Source organism: Chiloscyllium plagiosum, unplaced genomic scaffold, assembly GCF_037043375.1.
Source record: "Chiloscyllium plagiosum isolate Xiang-an unplaced genomic scaffold, Cpla_swu_hap1 HiC_scaffold_4, whole genome shotgun sequence".
Lineage (NCBI taxonomy): Eukaryota > Metazoa > Chordata > Chondrichthyes > Orectolobiformes > Hemiscylliidae > Chiloscyllium > Chiloscyllium plagiosum.
Genome location: NW_028270142.1, coordinates 49,883,794 through 49,903,630, shown reverse-complemented (window position 1 = coordinate 49,903,630; position 19,837 = coordinate 49,883,794). Strand labels below are relative to the sequence as shown.

At 47.8% G+C, this 19,837-nt stretch overlaps 1 protein-coding gene across 4 annotated transcripts in view; it reads right to left on the bottom strand.

Annotated features, from left to right (window-relative positions):
- ctdp1 (CTD (carboxy-terminal domain, RNA polymerase II, polypeptide A) phosphatase, subunit 1) overlaps positions 1-19,837 on the bottom strand; it is a 313,359-nt gene that overhangs the window by 271,350 nt on the left and 22,172 nt on the right. For all 4 annotated transcript variants that reach the window (XR_015756956.1, XM_043688614.2, XM_043688613.2 and 1 more), the window contains exons 2-3: positions 14,303-14,386; positions 6,447-6,540 (exon numbers count right to left, since the gene is read on the bottom strand). Coding sequence is in view for 3 of the 4 variants with exons in the window: in XM_043688614.2 (XP_043544549.1) it covers positions 6,447-6,540; positions 14,303-14,386 (178 nt within the window). In the remaining variant the exon portion in view is untranslated. The remainder of the gene's footprint in view (positions 1-6,446; positions 6,541-14,302; positions 14,387-19,837) is intronic.

Below are 19,837 nucleotides of genomic sequence, written 5' to 3'. Positions count from 1 at the left end.
GGGGGTAGAGGGAGGGGGGTAGAGGGAGGGGGGTAGAGGGAGGGGGGTAGAGGGAGGGGGGTAGAGGGAGGGGGGTAGAGGGAGGGGGGTAGAGGGAGGGGGGTAGAAGGAGGGTGGTAGAGGGTGGGGGGTAGAGGGAGGGAGGGGGTAGAGGGAGGGAGGGGGTAGAGGGAAGGGGGTAGAGGGAGGGAGGGGGTAGAGGGAGGGGGGTAGAGGGAGGGGGGTAGAGGGAGGGGGGTAGAGGGAGGGGGGTAGAGGGAGGGGGGAATGAGAGAGGGGGAAGGAGAGAGGGGGAAGGAGAGAGGGGGAAGGAGAGAGGGGGAAGGAGAGAAGGGGAAGGAGAGAAGGGGAAGGAGAGAAGGGGAAGGAGAGAAGGGGAAGGAGAGAAGGGGAAGGAGAGAAGGGGAAGGAGAGAAGGGGAAGGAGAGAGGGGGAGAAAGAGGGAAGGGGAGAAAGAGGGAAGGGGAGAAAGAGGGAAGGGGAGAAAGAGGGAAGGGGAGAAAGAGGGAAGGGGAGAAAGAGGGAAAGGGAGAAAGAGGGAGGAGAGAAAGAGGGAGGAGAGAAAGAGGGAGGGGAGAAAGAGGGAGGGGAGAAAGAGGGAGGGGAGAAAGAGGGAGGGAGAAAGAGGGAGGGGAGAAAGAGGGAGGGGAGAAAGAGGGAGGGGAGAAAGAGGGAGGGGAGAAAGAGGGAGGGGAGAAAGAGGGAGGGGAGAAAGAGGGAGGGGAGAAAGAGGGAGGGGAGAAAGAGGGAGGGGGAGAGGGGGAGTGGGAGAAAGAGGGAGGGGGAGAGGGGGAGTGGGAGAAAGAGGGAGGGGGAGAGGGGGAGTGGGAGAGCGGGAGTGGGAGAGCGGGAGTGGGAGAGCGGGAGTGGGAGAGCGGGAGTGGGAGAGCGGGAGTGGGAGAGGGGAGAGGGAGGGGAAAGAGGGAGGGGGGAAAGAGGGAGGGGGGAAAGAGGGAGGGGGGGAAAGAGGAGGGGGGAAAGAGGGAGGGGGGGAAAGAGGGAGGGGGGAAAGAGGGAGGGGGGGAAAGAGGGAGGGGGAAAAGAGGGAGGGGGGAAAAGAGGGGAGGGGGGAAAAGAGGGGAGGGGGGAAAAGAGGGGAGGGGGGAAAAGAGGGGAGGGGGGAAAAGAGGGAGGGGAAAAAGAGGGAGGGGGGAAAGAGGGATGGAGGAAAGGTGAAGAAGAGATGAGAGAAAGAGGGAGGGGGATAGAGGGAGGGGATGAGGGAGGGGGGATGAGGGACAGGGGAAGAGGGAGAAGGGGGGGAAGAGGGGGGAAAGTGGGAGGGATGGGGAAGAGTTGGGGGACGAGGTTGAGGAAGGAAAGAGGGAAGGGGTGAGAGGGAGCGGGGAAGAGAGAGAGGGGGAGAGAGGAGGGGGGTGGGAGGAGAGGGGGAGAGAGGGGGGAAAAGAGTGGCCGGGGGGGGGGGGGGAAAGAGTGGCGGGGGGGGGGGAGAAAAGAGTGGTGGGGGGGGGGAAAGAGTGGTGGGGGGGGGAAAAGAGTGGTGGGGGGGGGAAAAGAGTGGTGGGGGGGGGGAATGAGTGGCGGGGGGGAAAAGAGTGGCGGGGGGGAAAAGAGTGGCGGGGGGGAAAAGAGTGGCGGGGGGAAAAGAGTGGCGGGGGGAAAAGAGTGGCGGGGGGAAAAGAGTGGCGGGGGGGGGAATAGAGTGGCGGGGGGGGAATAGAGTGGCGGGGGGGGAATAGAGTGGCGGGGGGGGGAATAGAGTGGCGGGGGGGGAATAGAGTGGCAGGGGGGGAATAGAGTGGCGGGGGGGGAATAGAGTGGCGGGGGGGGAATAGAGTGGCGGGGGGGGAATAGAGTGGCGGGGGGGGAATAGAGTGGCGGGGGGGAAAAGAGTGGCGAGGGGGAAAAGAGTGGCGGGGGGGAAAAGAGTGGCGGGGGGAAAAGAGTGGCGGGGGGAAAAGAGTGGCGGGGGGGGAATAGAGTGGCGGGGGGGGAATAGAGTGGCGGGGGGGGGAATAGAGTGGCGGGGGGGGAATAGAGTGGCAGGGGGGGAATAGAGTGGCGGGGGGGGAATAGAGTGGCGGGGGGGGAATAGAGTGGCGGGGGGGGAATAGAGTGGCGGGGGGGGAATAGAGTGGCGGGGGGGGAATAGAGTGGCGGGGGGGGAATAGAGTGGCGGGGGGGAAAAGAGTGGCGAGGGGGAAAAGAGTGGCGGGGGGGAAAAGAGTGGCGGGGGGGAAAAGAGTGGCGGGGGGGAAAAGAGTGGCGGGGGGGAAAAGAGTGGCGGGGGGGAAAAGAGTGGCGGGGGGGAAGAGTGGGGGCGGAAGAATGGGGGGGAAGAGTGGAGGGAGAAAGAGTGGGGGGGGAAGAGTGGGGGGGGGAAAGAGTGGGGGGGGAAGAGTGGGGGGGAAGAGTGGGGGGGGAAAGAGTGGGGGGGGAAAGAGTGGGGGGGGAAAGAGTGGGGGGGGGAAAGAGTGGGGGGGAAAAGAGTGGGGGGGGAAGAGTGGGGGGGGGAAGAGTGGGGGGAAGAAGAGTGGGGGGGAGAAGAGTGGGGGGGGAGAAGAGTGGGGGGGGAGAAGAGTGGGGGGGGAGAAGAGTGGGGGGGGAGAAGAGTGGGGGGGGGGGAAGAGTGGGGGGGGGAAAAGAGTGGGCGGGGGGGAAGAGTGGGCGGGGGGGAAGAGTGGGGGGGGAAGAGTGGGGGGGGGGGAAGAGTGGGGGGGGGGAAGAGTGGGGGGGGGAGAGTGGGGGGGGAAGAGTGGGGGGGGAAAGAGTGGGGGGGAAGAGTGGGGGGGGAAGAGTGGGGGGGGGGAAGAGTGGGGGGGGGAAGAGTGGGGGGGGAAAGAGTGGGGGGGGAAAGAGTGGGGGGGGAAAGAGTGGGGGGGGAAAGAGTGGGGGGGGGAAAGAGTGGGGGGGGGAAAGAGTGGGGGGGGGAAAGAGTGGGGGGGGGAAAGAGTGGGGGGGGAAAGAGTGGGGGGGGAAAGAGTGGGGGGGGAAAGAGTGGGGGGGGAAGAGTGGGGGGGGGGAAGAGTGGGGGGGGGAAGAGTGGGGGGGGGAAGAGTGGGGGGGGGAAGAGTGGGGGGGGGAAGAGTGGGGGGGGGGAAGAGTGGGGGGGGAAGAGTGGGGGGGGAAGAGTGGGGGGGGGGGGAAGAGTGGGGGGGGGAAGAGTGGGGGGGGAAGAGGGGAGGGGGAAGAGTGGGGGGGGGGAAAGAGTGGGGGGGGGAAGAGAGGGGGGGAAGAGTGGGGGGGGAAGAGTGGGGGGGGGGAAGAGTGGGGGGGGAGAGTGGGGGGGGGAAGAGTGGGGGGGAAGAGTGGGGGGGAAGAGTGGGGGGGGAAGAGTGGGGGGGGGAAGAGTGGGGGGGGAAGAGTGGGGGGGGAAGAGTGGGGGGGAAGAGTGGGGGGGGAAGAGTGGGGGGGGGGAGTGGGGGGGGGGGAAGAGTGGGGGGGGGAAGAGTGGGGGGGGGGAAGAGTGGGGGGGGAAGAGTGGGGGGGGGAAGAGTGGGGGGGGGAAGAGTGGGGGGGGGAAGAGTGGGGGGGGGAAGAGTGGGGGGGGGAAGAGTGGGGGGGGGAAGAGTGGGGGGGGGAAAAGAGTGGAGGGGGGAAGAGTGGGGGGGGGAAGAGTGGGGGGGGGAAGAGTGGGGGGGAAGAGTGGGGGGGAAGAGTGGGGGGGGGAAGAGTGGGGGGGGAAAGGTGGGGGGGGAAGAGTGGGGGGGGAAGAGTGGGGGGGGAAGAGTGGGGGGGAAGAAGTGTGGGGGGGGAAGAGTGGGGGGGGGAAGAGTGGGGGGGGGAGAGTGGGGGGGGGGAAGTGGGGGGGGGAAGAGTGGGGGGGGGGAAGAGTGGGGGGGGGGAAGAGTGGGGGGGGGAAGAGTGGGGGGGGGAAGAGTGGGGGGGGAAGGGGAGTGGGGGGGGAAAGGAGTGGGGGGGGAAGAGTGGGGGGGGAAGAGTGGGGGGGGAAGAGTGGGGGGGGAAGAGTGGGGGGGGAAGTGGGGGGGGAAGAGTGGGGGGGAAGAGTGGGGGGGAAGAGTGGGGGGGAAGAGTGGGGGGGGGAAAGAGTGGGGGGGGGAAAGAGTGGGGGGGGAAAGAGTGGGGGGGGAAGAGTGGGGGGGGAAGAGTGGGGGGGGGAAGAGTGGGGGGGGGGGGGGAAGAGTGGGGGGGGAAGGAGTGGGGGGGGAAGAGTGGGGGGGGGGAAGAGTGGGGGGGGAAGAGTGGGGGGGGGAAGAGTGGGGGGGGGAAGAGTGGGGGGGGAGGAGTGTGGGGGGGGAAAGAGTGGGGGGGGGAAGAGTGGGGGGGGGAAGAGTGGGGGGGGGAAGAGTGGGGGGGGAAGAGTGGGGGGGGGAAGAGTGGGGGGGGGAAGAGTGGGGGGGGGAAAAGAGTGGGGGGGGAAGAGTGGGGGGGGAAAGAGTGGGGGGGGAAAGAGTGGGGGGGGGAAAGAGTGGGGGGGGAAAGAGTGGGGGGGGAAAAGAGTGGGGGGGGGAAAAGAAGTGGGGGGGGAAAGTGGGGGGGGAAAGTGTGGGGGGGGAAGTGTGGGGGGGGGGAAGTGTGGGGGGGGGGAAGTGTGGAGGGGGGGAAAGAGGGAGGGGGAAAGAGGAGGGGGGGAGAAGAGGGAGGGGAAAAGATGGGAGAGGGAGGGGGGGCAAGAGGGAGGGGAGAACAGAGAAAGGGGGATCGGAGAACCCCAGGGAACGAAGAAACCTGTGGAACAGAGAAGTGGGGGGGGGGATAGAGAAAATGGGAAACAGAGAAAGGGGGGAACAGTGAAAGGGGGAAAAGATAAACGGGGGGGAAAACAGATAAACGGGAGGGAACAGATAAACCCAGAGAACGGAGAAATGGGAGAACGGAGAAAGTGGGGGAGAACGGAGAAAGTGGGGGGGAACGGAGAAGGGGGGGGGGGGGAATGGAGAAAGGAGAAACAGGCGAACAGAGAAACGGGGGGAACGGAGTAACGGGGGCAACGGAGTAACGGGGGCAACGGAGTAACGGGGGGAACGGAGTAACGGGGGGAACGGAGTAACGGGGGGAACGGAGTAACGGGGGGGAACGGAGAAACGGGGGGGAACGGAGAAACGGGGGGGAACGGAGAAACGGGGGGGAACGGAGAAACGGGGGGGAACGGAGAAATGGGGGAACGGAGAAACGGGGGAACGGAGAAACGGGGGGGGACGGAGAAACGGGGGGGGGAGAAACGGGGGGGGGGGACGGAGAAACGGGGTGAACGGAGTAATGGAGAAAAGGGGGGGAACGGAGAAACGGGGTGAACGGAGTAACGGAGAAAAGGGGGGGGGGGGACGGAGAAACGGGGTGAACGGAGTAACGGGGGGAACGGAGAAACGGGGGGGGGGAACGGAGAAACGGGGGAGAACGGAGAAACGGGGGAGAACGGAGAAACGGGGGAGAACAGAGAAACGGGGGAGAACAGAGAAACGGGGGGAACAGAGAAACGGGGGGAACAGAGAAACGGGGGGAACAGAGAAACGGGGGGAACAGAGAAACGGGGGGGACTACAGAGAAACGGGGGGGACTACAGAGAAACGGGGGGGCAACAGAGAAACGGGGGGGGCAACAGAGAAACGGGGGGGGGCAACAGAGAAACGGGGGGGGCAACAGAGAAACGGGGGGGGCAACAGAGAAACGGGGGGGGGCAACAGAGAAACGGGGGGGGCAACAGAGAAAGGGAGAGACAGCGAGCAACATACAGCAAGCCAAGCAAAGGAAAATGCAAAAAAGTGACATTGAAACAGAGCGAGCAAGTGACAGGCAGTGAATGACAGCAAATGAGAAAGTAAGCAAAGGACAGCAAGCAAGCCAAAAACAGAGAGAGAGAGAAAACATGATCAATTGAGGGTTATAAAGAGCTATAGAGAGCACGAAGAGAGAGGCAGGACAAGAGAAAGTGCGGGGAACCAAGGGAGAGTGGTGTTTTCAAAATCATGAGAAGGCTGCAAAGAGTAGATAGCGTAAAGCCGTTTCTGTGAAAGAACCAAGAACAAGATGGCATTGATGTACATGATGTGAAAACACAGCAAGGGTGGTGTGAGAGAAGATTTTTTTTAATGCAGCAAGTTGTTACGATATGGAAGGCATCACTAGGAAATGTCACGGTGGCAGATTCAATTGAGGCATTTAAGAGATCACTGGAATGATTATTTGGATAAACTGGAATGCAGCAACATTGGGGAAAAAGCAGGAGATTGCTATTGGAATACAGAACTAGTGCAGACACCAAACAGCCTCCTCAGCACCGTGATAACTCTGATTCTGAAGAACAGGACAAGGGAGAGAGAATAAAAGACTGCACGCGTGATTGAAAGAGAGAACGCAAGCCAACGAAGGAGAAAGGGAGTGAGTGAAACAAATAAGCGAATAAGAGAAATAGAGAACAAGAGAAAAGGAGAAAGAGAGAAAAACAGAAAGAAATGGAAGAGCAAGCAAACACAAAAATCTGTGCAGTGTAGTAGCTACATCTTCTTAATTCTAGAAGCACTTACTTCAGAGCTGACCATCAGCTCTGGAACACTGTGAATCATAGAAACTGTGGCTGTGGATAGGGGCACCATTTGCTTCCCATTCTTCTTCTGCAATCTGAAAAATATAAGTTTGAAAAATGGACTGAATCCCATGTTATACAAACTGACCATCTTAAGAACAAAATACACATTTCCCATCTGGACTTTCCCATCCTCCTGTGTGGAAGTTCATGCTGGGGTACAATTCTGCAGAAACTGGTGAATTTCAGGTACTTTTTCTAAATTTAGTTTTCAAAGAAATTGTTCACCAGTAAAGTATTTTGCAGGCCAGGAGAGAAAAGGATCAAACTAAGCACAATTCACATTCTACTTTCCCGCATTGTTCATGGATATAAATGTGATGATTAATCAATGATCACAGCTAATACCCAGCAGTGCACACTGATAATACAAATAAGACAGATAGAGGGGCATAACAGAGTTGGTAAGGGTCCATGCAGCAAGTGCAATAGAGCAAACCATGGGCAGTCTAACCTCTCACTCATCTTATTCTCATCCTAACAGCATTTCCTTCTCCCATATGTACTCATCCAGCTTCCTCTTAAATGTATCAATGCCATTCCCTTCAACAGCTCCTTTTTTGGAGGAGGGGGCGGTATTAAGGTTGGTTATTGGATTTATTAGTGGCTATTTTATACTTATGACCTTCTTGTTTTAGTTTCGCCCCCAAGTGGAGATATGATCTCCATATTCCAATCGACCAAGTCCTTTTGTTAATGTTCTCCATCAAGTCACCTTTCAGCCTTCTCTTTTTGAGGAAAGAAAACACAAAATCTTTCCTCCTGGTTATAAACCCTCGGTTCAAGTGTCATCTTTATACATCATCTTTGCAGCATAACCTCTCTGGAGCACCTGCAACCATTTTAATAAAATGGAGACTAGAACTCTACAGCTTTCAAAAATGTGGACCTGACGAGGCTCTATCTAATATTTAGCATAACTTCCATGCTTTTCAATTTTATCCCTTTCAAAGTGTACACAAGGTGCTGTTTGTTGTTTCTAAATGACCTTATTGATCTCAGAAACATAGGAATTGTTACAGAGCAGGAGTCCCTTCCAGAGAAGCTGCATTAGGACCCTGTTTAAGACTGCAGCAAAACACTACAGCACCCTGGAACTGCGAAGAGTGGAAGAAGTACACCTATACAAAGTCTTTGCCAAAAACAGATACCCCCTCAGCTGAGTCTGTAGATGCCTGGCGGACAAGCAACACCAAAATGACAACACACGTCACCAATGCACTGGCTACTCTCCCATACATTAAAAACATTTCAGAAATGACAACCAGACGGCTCCCACCACTAGAGATTTCGACAGCACACAAACCAGCAACCACTCTCAGAGAGCAGCTCACCAGAATAAAGGACCCCACACCCACTATGTGCAGGACAAATTTAATTTACAAAATCCCACGCAATGACTGCACTAAGCATGATGTAGGACCAACAGGCAGACAGCTAGCTACCCGCATCCATGAACATCAACTAGCAGCCAAGCGATGCAACCAACTCTCCCTGGTATCCATACACACAGACGACAAGAACCATGAGTTTGACTGGGACAACACAACAATACTATGACAGACTAAACAAAGAACAGCAAGGGAATTCCTGGAAGCATGGTATTCATCCTTGGACTCCATCAACAAGCAGATTGACCTGGACCCAATATACAAACCGCTGCAACAGAAAACCAGAACCAAACAGAACCACATAAATATAGCAGTGCTTCACAACAGGCGACACAGCACTGACAATGTCACCGAGAAAGGGGACAAAACATCTGTCAACAAACCAACAGCTGACTGAACACACCCATAACGAATCCAATCAGCTCCCTTGTGAGGAGGGTCTTCACAAAATCTTTTAAGTCCCTTCACCTTGTCTGCACTGATTCTCCAAATTCGCCATTCTCATGGGAACCATTCACAATCACCTTTCCCGAAAAGTCTAATTCCCTTTCAAATGCTTCGATCAAACCTGCCTCCACCACACCCTGACTGCGTTCTCCAGATCCTAAACAATTTCTACATTCAAAAGTACTTTTCCTCATGACATTTTTGCTTTTTTCACCAATTACCTTAAAACTGCACCCTTTCATTCATTAACCCTTCATGAGTGGGAGCAATTTCTCCAGATCTACTCTACACCCTCATGATTTTAAACTCCTCTACCAAAACTCCACTCAGCCTTCATTTCTCCAAAGAAACCATCTTTAACTTCTCCAATCTATTTTCATCCCTCATCCCTAGAAATATTCTTATCTATTCACATTATTTGCAAAGTGTGGCATTGAGAACTAGATACAAGTTTCCAGTTGAGGCCAAAATAGTAACTTATAAAAGTTCAGCATAACGTCCTTATGGTGTAAGGTTCCTTTTATACTGTATGCCTTTTAAAAAAAGCCCAAGCTACTGTATATTTTCTGAACCACTCTCTAAAACTGTCATGTCATCTTCAATGGTTGCACACCTAGACCCAAGTTCTCCATACCCTGTTTTAAACTATACCCATTAGTGAGTTTTGAGATTTGTAGCTCAGGTTGAGGTTCTGGATGTAGGTTTGTTCACTGAGTTTTCAGATGTTTTCAGATGTTTCATCACCATACTAGGTAACATCTTCAGTGGGCCTCAGAATGAAGCACTGGTGTTCTTCAGGGCTTCATTCGGAGGCTCACTGAAGACGTTACTTAGAATGGTGACGAAACATCTGAAAACAAACCTTCCAACTCAGCGAGCAAATCTACATCCAGAACTATACCCATTATTTGATACTTGATATTTTTCATATCAAAATGAATCATTTCACATTGCCTCACTTTGAACTTCATCTGCCACTTATCTGCCCACATTCTGCCAACATTCAATGTTCTTTTGAAGTTCTACATGTTTGGCCTCACCACTTACGACGCTTTTAAGATTGTATGGTCCATAAGCTTTGCAACTGTACTTTGTACACAGATTGCTATCATTAATACGTATCATGAAAAGCAAGAATCCCAAAAATCCCCCAAGACCTCTAGTCCAGACCTTCCTCTAACATGGAAAATTTTCCCTGAATCTTAACTCTGTTTCTATTATTTAGTCAATTCCATATCTATGTTGCCACTAACCATTTTATTCCACAAGCTATAACTTTGCTCAACAGTCTGTTAAACGGTACAACAACAAACAGATTCTGGGATGTTTACGTACACCATAAATTACATTGCACTAACCAACTAACCAACCTTCTGTGAACTTTTTTAAAAAACTCCAGGAAATTAGTGACACTTCAATTTCCCTCAAGAAATTCACACTGGCTTTCCTTAATCAACCTGCATTTGTTGAGGTGACTATAAACTTCTCTCACAAAATACTGTTTCCAGAAATCGACCCACCTCATAAGTTAATCTGACCATTTTATGATTGCTGGGCTTATCTTTACAGACTTTCTTGAATAAGAGTGTAAAGATCTGCAATTCTCCAGTTCTCTAATACCACACAGTAGTTTAAGGAAGACTGAAAAATTAAGGCCAGTTCCCCTGCAATTTCACTCATGATTAGATTAGATTCCCTACAGTGTGGAAACAGGCCCTTCGGCCCAACAAGTCCACACCGACCCTCCGAAGAGTAACCCACCCAGTCCCATTTCCCTCTGACTAAAGCACCTAACACTATGGGCAATTTAGCATGGCCAATTCACCTGGACTGTGGGAGGAAACCAGAGTACCTGAAGGAAACTCACGCAGATATGGGGAGAATGTGCAAACTCCACACAGACAGTCACCCAAGGCTGGAATCAAACCTGGGACCCTGGCGCTGTGAGGCAGCAGTGCTAACCACTGAGCCACCGTGCCGCTGGTCCTCAATATTTTTGGATGCATCTAATCTTGCTCAAGTACCTTTTTCTTTCCACCCCATCACCATTGTGTGTCAATATTTTAAAGTGATTTATGCATCTGCATCTTCAAACTGATGTTTGTTTGTCCCATTCACAAACTCCACCATCCAAGCAATATATGCCTTGCGCATTCATTGTATTAAAATACACCACCATATCATTCAACATAAGTTTTAACACTGCAGATTTATCCAAGTATTCTTTGTATTAACTGCAAGTCCATCGATTTGATGTGCTCAAGTTTGGAAACGGCTACTTCCAAACACTAAATCTAAATTGACAACGTAAATAGAATGCATAGCGGGTATTACTGGACAGCGATCAGGATGATTGCTTATTGTTCCTTCTCTAGATCAGGGTCAGGAAGCTGTAGTGCACAACTGATTTTTACTAACCAATTCCCATTCTTGCAGAACATCACCCGAACTACAACCAAGAGTGCATAAGTTCAGTCAGCCAGCATGTCTCCAATTTCAAATCAAAGGGTTGATCGATATATTTTTCGCAAACATGGAAAACTGAAGACACCTAGTTTTGATTTATGGCATTGGTCTCGCTTGTCAGTTTTGAATGCAATCTGTGTCATTTAAATTAAATATCAATGTTTATATGGCAATCTAATGTAACTAATAGTTTGAAGGCTTCTGTAAAAATTCAGTTATTACAGTTCCCAATTTTAAGCTATCGGTACTAATATCAAGACCAGAAAATGAAGGCTCCCTAATGATCTCCAACCCCAACCAGGTTTGAGATCATAAGACCATAAGAAATAGGAACAGAAGATGACTATTCAGTCTCTTGAGCCTGCTCTGCCATTCAGTAGGATCATGGCTGATCCAACTTTCTACATCCACTTTGTTGCCTTTCCCTGTAACTCGTGATTCCGTTACTGATCAAGATTCTATCTATATCAGTTTTAAATATGCACAAGAAATCTACTCTCTGTGGCGAGGAATTCCAAATCCCTTGAAGAGAAGAAATTCCTCAATTCAGTCTTAAATTGGAGACCCTTTATTCACTATATTCTCCGGTCCTAGACTCTTCCATGAGTGGAAACATCCTATCAGCATTAACATCGTCAAACTCTTTTAAGAATCCTCTACATTTCATTTAGATCACCTCTCATTCTTCTAAATTTAAATGAGTACCAGCCTGTTTAATCTTTGCTCACAAGACAATTCCTCCATAACAGGAATCATCCCAGTGAACCTTCTCTGAACTGCTTCCATTGAAATAATATAATTTTCTTAAATAGAGGGACCAAAACTGCTTATAGTACTCCAGATGTAGTCTCATCAGTACCTTGTACAACTGCAGTAAGACTTCCCTACTCTTATACTCCAATCCCTTGAAATAAGGGTCAACATTCCATTAACCCTCTTGATTACCTGCTATAACTGTGTGCTTGCTTTCTGTATTTCTTGCACAAGTCCCTTTGTGTTGTAGCTTTCTGTTGCTATTCTCCATTTAACTAATACTCATTCTTTTCTCAGCTTCACAGTTTCCCACATTATATTCCATTTGCTAACTTTTTGCCCACTTACTTACCCTATTAATAGCTCTCTGCAAAATGTTTATATCTCCCTCCAAACCTGCCTTTCCACCTATTCTGGTGTCGTCTGCAAATCTGGCTAGAGTACATTTGCTTCCTTTCTCCAAGTTATTTAAAACATCAGCCCACCCTATTCCTCACAACTGCAATATTATGCATGCAGTGGTGTGGCTGGAAGTTGCAATAGCCTGGGAGTTGCAGTATGTAGATGTAATACAGGGATCTTGGATGTATACTGGTGCCCAATGTGATAATAAGAGTAAAGCACTATGCACCAATCAACACAAATGTAATACATCTGAGCTAACTGGCTGAGCAATTATTTCCTAAGTTTAGCATGTTCTTCAGTAACCTTTATTTCATAGCACCGTGACCATTGACAATATTGGCATCTAAACCAGCGGGAAAGTGTGACTGTGTATGCAGTTTTTGTGTCATGATCAATGGCACATCTGACAGAGAAGATAACTGCTGTAAAAAGAGGCACATAGTCGACATTTTCCATCTTGCAGTGATCAGGACTGAATTACAAGAAAACTAAACTTCAAAGGGAACAATTTGAACTGCATGGGAAAACAGCATTGATTAGTTGACAAACAAACTCTGAAGGGTCAATGTTTTGCCTCGGAGAATGCACAAGGTAATGGTTATTTTTGTGAAAGTTCTGAAAAATGCGCTGGCATATTCCTTTTGCTTACAGAGAGCTGGCCCTCCGTTTGAACATATGTAGCTCCGAGCAAGTGAGAGACACCCACATTTCATGCCTGGCTGATAACCTTTAATTGCTTGTTGCTTTAATTGTTTGATCTTAGCATTATGACTCACATCTAATCTTGGACATTATGTACGGAGTTTTGAAAGCATGGGCTGGTCCAATACAGTCAGCAGCCAAAAGGATTTGCTGCCTGATACAACAGGCAAGGCTGGTCATTTCATACTGCTACTATATCATAACAAAACGAGTGGTACTTTCATCAAGTCAGACAAATGCTTATGAATTTCAGTGCCAGTGTAATTATATCAGGTATGTAGGGTAAACATCCCAAATGACTGGTAAATAGCACCCAACAGTGCATCCCTTCAAAAATCTTCTCAAGTTCTGAGGAGTCATGCTGGGGGGTCTTGAACCTTTAACTCTGCTTTTCTCTCCACAGGTACTGCCAGATCTGCTGAGTTTATCCAGCATTCTCTGTTCGCTTCAGATTTCAAACATCCACAGTAGTTGGCCTTTATTATAGCGCATTTTTCAGCTGTTCACAACAGACAGAGAACAAAGTGTACAGAACTACCCTGTGCTTGTTAAACCCAAAAGAAAGAGTTTAAAATTAGATGTGAAGCTGCGGTTGGACAGTCAACCCATTAATCCCATGAAAGAGAAATCACGTCTGACCAATTTATTAGAATTTTTTGGAGAAGCCTCAACCTGAGTAGATAGAGGGGAACCAAAAGATGTGTAGTATTTGGGCTTCCAGAAGACACTTGACAAAAGGATAAGCCATAAGAGCCCAAAGTGTTGGAGGTAGTACATTGGTATGGATAGAGAATTGGCCAATAAGCAGGAAACAGCAAGTTGGTATAAGGGGTTCTTTTTCAGGTTGACAACCAGTAACCAATGGGGTTCCAGTGCTGGGTCCACAACTGTTTCCAATATATATTAATGACTTGGAGGAAGAAGACCAAGCGTTCATATGCAATTAGTGCTCTCAGTAAACAAATAAAAGCCCAAATATTGAGTCTATTACAACTAAACATAAAGCACAGGGAAAACGTTACACTGTAGCATTTCCTATGGTCAGTGAGGGTCCAGTTTCCAACCAATCAGCATTTTTTTTTCCACGTGGTATAAATTATTGCTCCTTTTCAAATTTGGTATTCTTGCAATTATATTTGGATGAGTACAAGACAAAAAACTCAACAAGGTGTCTCTTTTGACATTAGTTCAAGTTCTGTTCGTACTGAGGAGAATGTTATTTTGAAAACTTTGAAATGGGGAATTTTTGAAGAAACATACTCTGAGGGAGAACAGAATAATTATTTTGCCATCCATTTTCAGTCCCTCTAATCATAATTGCTTTGTAATCTTTTGACCCAGGTCAGTTTGCCCTTCTTGTGATCAGCCAATGCTGTTCTGAAAGTGTCACCGGGCAACACTCAGAACAACATGGGGCTTTAATCCACCTGATATTTTGTTTCTTAAAGGAATCACAACAAAGAAAGCCATTCCATTTTTAGAGAACTGATTAAGGAGAATTATCATTCTGTGAACCACAGGATGAGAAAGACTGCTGTGAAAACAGCACATTTGGAAGATCTGCTTGTTATTGCACACCACTGTCCACCTTCAAATAAAGATAAGTTGGCACATAGTACAGAAAATAACTTACTGCGTCAAGTCTTGACCACAGGCTGCACAGAGGCCTTTCATAACAATAGGGTGACTGCATCCTTCAAGCCGAACCAGTACGCTTCTGCATAAAATAAATGGAGAAAAATTAATGTCAACATTGGATTTTAAAAAAAATTACGTCTGAAGTTGATACATTCTCATTAAACAAGGATATCAGGGGACATGGAACCAAAGCCGCAGACTGATATTAAGACAGATTCCAAACATGAGCAAATTGAAAGGTTGCATAGATTTGAATGGCCTTCTCAGTTGCCATGGTACAAATCTGAGCTAGACTGCAAAAAAAATGTAGCCACCTGACTTTTTAGGTTACAACTGAAAATGCGTTGCTGGAAAAGCGCAGCAGGTCAGGCAGCATCCAAGGAGCAGGAGAATTGACGTTTCGGGCATGAGCCCTTCTTCAGGAATTTTTCATGCCCAAAACGTCGATTCTCCTGCTCCTTCGATGCTGCCTGACCTGCTGCGCTTTTCCAGCAACACATTTTCAGCTTTGATCTCCAGCATCTGCAGTCCTCACTTTCTCCTTTTTAGGTTACAAGACTGGTTTCAGCTTTCTGATTTAGACCTTTGCTGCTAGTGAGAATCTAAACCAGAAATGTTAAAAACAAACTTTAAGGCCAGAAAATTGCCAGCCCCAAGGCATTCGTGAGTCTCCCTTGAGAAGAAGGAAAAAAAAACATGACAGAGTCTGGATCCCAGCTTCACCAAAAAGGCACCGTGGCACCCATTTCTGTGGGTCAGTCCCGGTCAGAACGTAGTTGTCAGGGTAAATCTGCTGGTTAATCTCACCAGGAGGCCATACAGCTTCAAGAGTCTGCAGTTTACTCTCCATGTAGAACTGATGTTAAAATTTGAGGCTGGCACTCCAACAGATGGGGTCATCCCTCGGCGAGACGTCAAACTGAGAGCCCATCTTCCTCCTCATGTGGATGTGAAGGAACTGTCGGCATTGCAGGCTGTACCTCCCTCATCCAGAACTCTCTGTCCCACCTCCCTCATCCAGAACTCTATGGAGATGTGACAAATTGGCACCTCCCTAATCTGGAATTCTCCACCCAACCTCCCCAATGCAGTATTCTCCATCCCATACTCTCAGTACCGTCCCAGTTCTGCTCTGGTCTTGTAATGTCACTATTTAGGTCCCAAGGTCATGGTCAGCCTTCACATTTAATTTACTGAAGTGATCTTTTTCTCTGTCTGGAATATTTTAGAACAAAATTATTGGACCCTTGGATAACAAGATTTATTTTGCTGCTCACGGATGCTTGCAGGAAATATATTTAAAAATTAAACTTTTCAAACTCGCGCAAGAACAACTGCCTCTGATATTGTTTTAAAAACTCGCGCGATCTCCCCTGACCCAGCAAATTCTCTGGTCCCCGATACTGTTGGATTACAGAGATACAATCTGCATTTGGAAGACAAGCAGGGGAGTAATCTCTGGAGTCCTGGTCAATATTTATCTCATTGTTATCTTAGTGCTACTTGTGGGAACTCACTGAGTGCACATTAGCTGCTGTGTTTCCTACATTACATCAGAGACCACATTTCAAAAGTACTTCACTGTCCAGTCCTTCAAAGCACCCAGTTGGTCACAAAATGCACGAAATAAAGCAAATTTATTGTTTATTATGCAACTGCCCTCCACTTGCAACATTTTGCTGAAGGGTGGGGGTTGTTGTGGCAGTTTCGGGCAACATTTCTGCCTCCTGCAGTTGGGGACTATTTTTAAATCGACTCCGAATAAGGTAGGTTTGCTTTACTGTAAAACAGACAGTCTGCTGCAAAAACTGCTGCGGGTTATGCCTCCTATTCACTGACTGATACAACAGAGCATCTATTTATTCTGCTGTATTTACTCGCGGTGAGGCTGCCTCCACTGTCAACAATGCAACATAAACACTACATTTACCAGGCTGTTGTCCAGAGTGTGGTGCTGGAAGGGAACATCAGGAAGGGTTTATGCCCAAAACATCAATTCTCCTGCTCTTCGGATGCTGCGTAACCATCTGTGCTTTTAGGTGCGGGCGCAGTCATGATTTTTAAAAGACAGTGAGATGAGAACATGAATCGGAATGGTTTGGAGGGATATGGATCAGGAGCATGCAGGTGGGAGTACTTTAGTTTGGGATTATGCTCAGCACGGACTGGTTGGACCGAAAGGTCTGCTTCCTTGATATATGACACTTTGAAGTGCTGCAGCACTACTTTCTAATAAATTTAGCTGATGGTAGGTCACCTTAATGCTATGTTTTTACTTCAACCTTCAAAACTTCATTACAACTAATTAATTTTAATAATAAAATTCATCCTTCAGCTGTTTAATCACATTAATCAAAGGCCTCCCGACGCTCTCATTCACAGAAAAAACTACAACAGAAGTGAAACAAGTTAACTTTCCTTATACACATCAGATAATCACGAATCCTTCAAAACATTTTGCCCAGTATTGCTGATCATGACTACATTTCTATTTTTTGGGAAATTGCTGGAATCCATTATGAAGGAGGTTGTAGAAAGATATCTTTAGAAAATCATAATGTGATCAGGTGGAGGTAATACAGCTTTGTAAATGGAAATCACACTTATCTAGGTTAATCAAGATTTTAAAATAAGTAGTAAGCAGCATGCAGAAAAAGGAAACATGTAGATGTGACCCACTTGAATTTTCAACAAGTAGTTGATAAGACACTTGCTACACAAGACTTTTTAAAATATTCTTTTACAAGATGTGGGCATCACAGGATAGATCAAAACTTTCTACATTTAAGTCTGATCAAGCTTTTTCTTATTAAGTACCTAGTGTTCACACAAAACAATCCCAAATGGTTTAGCAAGGCAGTAAATCCAATATTGCATGTTTCTAAGTTCAGCTACTCAGGAGAATTAAAAGTTCAATTTATCACATGCATTGTTCAATAAGACATGATATTCTATTGGTAGGTCTGGCTAACGAATTCAACCCAACCAGAATTTTGAGGTATCCAACTGTGGTGTCGCCATTTCAGTGTTTTGATTAGATTAGATGAGATTCCCTACAGTATGGAAACAGGCCCTTTGGCCCAACCAGTCCACACCGACCCTCCGAAGTGTAACCCACCCTCTGACTAATGCACCTAACACTATGGGCAATTTAGCATAGCCAATTCACCTAACCTGCACATCTTTGGATTGTGGGAGGAAACCCACGCAGAGACAGGGAGAATGTGCAAACTTCACACAGACAGTTGTCCAAGGCTGGAATCGAACCTGGGACCCTGGTGCTACCCAGAATCCTTCACAGAATCATAGAATCACAGACATGTTACTGTACAGAAGGAGGTCATTCAGACTAACACACCTGAGCATTTTGACTAGTTGCTTTTTTTTCCTGCCTTTTACCCATAACATTGGACGGTTATTTGAATAGAAGCAATGAATCCCTGAATGCTTCAATTAAACCTGCCTCCACCACTCTTGCAGGGAGTGTACTCCAGATCATAACTATTCACTCTGTGTAAAAGGTTTTTCTCACATCACTCTTGCTTCATTGCAAATTACCTTACATTTGTGTTCTCTCATTTTTGATTCTTTTATTTTCTCTGTCTATTCCGTGCATCACCCTCTGGATTTTGAAAACTGCTATTAAATCGACTTTAATTCTGCAAGAACACAGTCGCAACTTCTCTAATTATCATCCAATCTGAAGTGTCTCATCTCTGACCATTCTTGTAAACCTCTTCTGCATTCCCCTCAGTGTGTTTGCATTGTTCCTAATTTGTGATGCCCAGAACCGTATGCAATACTACTCCAGTTGAGGTCTGACTAACTTCCATGACTAAGACTACAGTTTTCCATTTCTCAAGCTTTTTAATTTAGTGGAAGACAGTTTTTACTGATATTAAGTTTTCAGATATGATGGGATTTGAACTCTCTTCTCTGGGTTTCTTATCCAATGACGAACTGCCTTTTGTTTTGAAAAACATCCTACGATTGTCAAATCTCATCTCCATCACAAACCAATTTTCAACCATGTTTTACAACCAAGCCCTTTTCTAAGCCTGGTCTACTCTATCAAAAATCAAAGAATATGTTCTTCAGCTATGTACCAGAATAGACAGTCATACCAGACAGCACGGAAACAGACCCTTCAGTCCAACTCTCCCAAGCCAAACAAATTTCTTAAATCAAGACCCATTTCCCTGCATTTGGCCCATATCCTTCTAAACCTTTCCTATTCATGTACCTGTCCAGATATCTTTTAGATCTTGTAACTCTACCTACACCTACCACTTCCTCTGACAGTTCGTTTCTTATATGAACCACCCTGTGTGTGAAAAGGTTGCCCCCTCACGCCCTTTTTAAAATCTTTCTTCTCTCACCTTAAGATTATCCTCTTAGTTTTGAATTCCCCAACCCTTGGGAAAAGATTTTGCTCTTCACCTTATCTAAGCCCTTCATGATTTTATAAGCCTCTATAAGGTCAATGCTCCAGTGGAAAAAGTTCCAGCCTATTCAGCTTATTTTTATAACTTAAATCCTCCAAGAAATACTAAAGACCAAATAGGCTAATGATTTTTTCAAGGTTTTGTATAAAAAATGTCGTTAAGTAGCTTTAAAAACAATCTTAAAATTGTATAGAGGTGAAATTAATTCTTTATTGTTGAAAACTCTGAACCAGTTACAAATCCAGTTAAATTAACACTGAACTTCTTGTCATGGAGAGTTATGAAATAATTCAGGGCCAAAAATGTAATCAGACTAGCCAAATGGGAGATACAATTCTCTAGGAAAAAGCAAGATTCCAGGAAAAAATTTTGAATAGACTTTTTAAAAGTCCTCCGGAATGGTTAATGTATACTTAATCAAAAAATGGATATGAATCCAGAAATGTCCAGGATCAGCTATACATGCCCGCTGAAGATTCCAATCTCTACCTCCCCACCAGCTCTACCTCTCCACCCTATGGACAGACAAGTGTGGATGACATTCAGTCTTAGAAAAGTTAAATATTCCTCCAGTTAAACACTCTTACCTTCCTACAATGAACTCCATGTCATTTGCCACTGATCCCATCCCTCTCCCTGGCTACATCTCCAAATGACCGAGGTTTGATTCTCAGGATCCTATTGACCATCACCCCATCCCATTCACACACCCCTCCAAACCCCCCAACTTCTACTTCCATCAAAAGTGCTATATTAAGGTAACTAGTAACTAGTTGTCAACAGAAATGTCAGATGTGCAGTCTTTTAAAAGAGATGTCAAAACCAGAGCCCATCAGCCTGCTAAAGTATATGCAAAGGAACTCATAGCACTATTCTATGAGGAGCCTTATCAAATATTTATCCAGCAATGAACAATGGAAGATAAATTCATCCAGTTCTTATAATACAGCTGTTTGTGGGAGCTAGCTGAGAACAAATTGAGTCTGCCATTCATACAACACTTCAAGAGTCCTTGGTTGACTGTAATACAGATTCTGGATTAGTCGTGCTGGAAGAGCACAGCAGTTCAGGCAGCATCCAAGGAG